At 43.7% G+C, this 2,758-nt stretch overlaps 1 protein-coding gene across 1 annotated transcript; it reads left to right on the plus strand.

Annotated features, from left to right (window-relative positions):
- The first annotated feature begins 1,345 nt into the window (after positions 1-1,345).
- On the plus strand, positions 1,346-2,441 carry LOC146733890 (uncharacterized protein F54H12.2-like). The gene is made up of 2 exons (XM_085490799.1): positions 1,346-1,522; positions 1,557-2,441. Exons 1-2 carry the CDS (start codon positions 1,346-1,348, stop codon positions 2,439-2,441), a joined length of 1,062 nt encoding a protein of 353 aa, XP_085346925.1.
- The last annotated feature ends 317 nt before the right edge of the window (positions 2,442-2,758 follow it).

Here is a 2,758-nt window from a genome sequence, read left to right on the forward strand (position 1 = left end):
CAAATGACGAGACCTGTGGTGAAATCATTGACTTCGCTGGATAGAGACATGAACGACATAACGCAAATGGAAGAGTTGCCTGAAGACGAAAAAGTCAAAAGAACCGATTCCAATCTCCGTTATGCAGCAATTACCCAGTGCTGTCGCTGTAGCCGATCGGGAATCCCAACCCGACAAAGACGATGTGCCAGATCAAATTACATCCGAAGTCTTACAAAGTGTTCCCAAGAGCATGCAGAGAAAAGCAAAGCTTCTACTTCAGAAAGTTAAACAGAACCAACAGGTCGACTGGGGTGAAAACGGTGAATTAATCATTGATGGACAATCCGTGCCAGGCAATCACGCCATCGATTTAGTTGATGATTTCTTGCGTAAAAGGAATAATTTCACCCCCACAGGTTGGGGAGAATTTGCCGAAGTTATGAAAATGTCAAATGTTCCCCAAGACCTTGTTGGCAATACAGATCGGTGGTCTTACATGCATACCTACACACTCAAGGGGAGAGTTCTGCAGAGATGTGGACCCCATGTGGTTTCCACTCCCATTCATCTTCGATACACTTGGGTGACGTATTAAATAGAACCTTGTTGCATCCCTTCGATCTCACTTTGGTGCAGTCGGTTGTGATGGATCCACGCTGTCCCGCTTTGCTTTTGTTTATCGAACGTATCCACTGCCTCTGTGTGTGTGAAATAACCACACCAGTAAATGACGAAGAAGACGGCACCATCCTAGACGAACTGTATTACGATGTCCAAAGTTCTGAAAGTTACAGGGGTTTGAAATCCCTTTACGCTGCCGTAAAAAAAACAAAGAGAGGAAAAAGATAAATAAGTCAGACGTGAAGAAGTGGTTAAGTAAACAGGATACATATACTCTGCACAAACCCTTTAGACGGTCCTTTAAAAGAAGGAGGGTGGTGGTTTTCCAAGTTGACGAGCAGTGGGAGGCTGATCTATGCGATCTCTCCTCGATATCCAGATACAACAGAGGATACAAGTTCTTATTGAAGTTTTTTCGAAATATGCTCTGAAAGACAAGAGAGGGGGAGTTTGGTCGAGGCATTTCGGAAAATACACGAGAAAGGGCGTTGCCCCGACGTTTTGCACACGCACAGCGGAACTGAATTCCCTCACTCCCTCAAACCCTCACTTGTTACCTACGCAAACCAGAAAAAGGTATGAGACATATTGTACAGTGATCTAAGCACAGAGAAAAAGGGGTGGAAGAAGAAGAAGAAGAAAAAGATGTATAAACTCGGTGACAGAGTCAGAGGTATTCACGATAATTGGACGCCTCAACACGCAAGCACCTGTTTACACAATTTCAGATTACATCGGTGAAATGTTTGAAGGTAATTTCTACGAAGAAGAGGACGGCGAGGACGCACCATCAAAAGGAAGAAGACAACAACGAGACATGTCATTTCTCCCAAGGCTAAGAAGAGGAGAAGATCTCTGGATATATTCGACTGAACATCATGGCTTTTGTACACGAACACACCTGCGAATGCGCAAAGACGTAACTAGATCTCGTTACTATTCCTCCGACACAGACAAGTATCGAAAAAGGAAGTTACGAAGAGGTAAACCCACTCACGAATATAGCCGATGGTCCAATCGAATTCGTAATACCTCCGGCCGGAAGTGACTACATCGATATTGGTTCTACGCTTTTGCACATCAAGGCTAAAATCACGAATGCCAACGGAAGTAATTTGGCTGCGGACGCCACTGTAGGGCCTGCAAACTTGTGGTTGCATTTCCTCTTCAATCAAATCGACGTGTACCTAAATGGAAAGCAGATTTCGGACGCACCTTCTACCTACTCTTACAGAGCCATGATCGAAACGCTATTGAATTATGGAGGGGACGCCAAATCAACGCAGATTGGTGCGGCTATATTTGAGAAGGACACCGCTGGAAATATGAATGTTGCAAACCCGAGGGCCGATGATGGTGATGCTAACATGGGAATCAAACGTCGATACGCAAATACATCGCTCAGTAAGCTGGTTGACATAATCGGACGAATACACGGAGACATATTTTTTCAACCAAAGTATTTACTCAATGGGATGGAAGTTAGACTGAAATTACATCGATGTAAAAATCAATTATGCTTGATCAGTTCAACAGAAAATCCCGCATTCAAATTAGTCATCACCAACGCTACTCTCCTGGTGAGAAAAGTCAAGTTGAGCCCCAGCGTACAACTGGGACACGTCGAAGCGTTGAAACAGGGATCTGCAAAATACCACATCGATCAATGCGTTATGAAAATAGCTTCCATCCCGGCTGGTACAATGTCATTAAACAAAGATTTGATATTCCTCGGTCAGTTGCCCAAAAGAATCATCCTGTGTCTGGTTTCATATACGTCTTTCAACGGATCCTACGAAACCAATCAATTCAACTTTCAGAATTACAGTATCACATAAATCGTCCTCAACGTTAGAGGCGAGCAAGTTCTCGCAAAACCATTGAAGACGGACTTCATGGCGGCTGGTGGCAGAAGTTGCATCATGGCTTATTACACTCTATTTACCGGTACAAATAAAATTGGTCAAGACCAAGGCAACGGCAACACTCACGACAAATATCCCAAAGGGTACACAATCTTCGCATTTGACCTCACTCACCAGCGATTATCACCTCAATTTGATACAAAAAAAGTAAGATTGGTCTTGAGATTCAGTTCAGACAAGCATTGACAGAGACTGTGTCCGTTTTGATTGATGCTGAATACGACAACGTT

This window comes from Saccoglossus kowalevskii, chromosome 15 (genome assembly GCF_978046115.1).
Source record: "Saccoglossus kowalevskii chromosome 15, keSacKowa6.1, whole genome shotgun sequence".
Lineage (NCBI taxonomy): Eukaryota > Metazoa > Hemichordata > Enteropneusta > Harrimaniidae > Saccoglossus > Saccoglossus kowalevskii.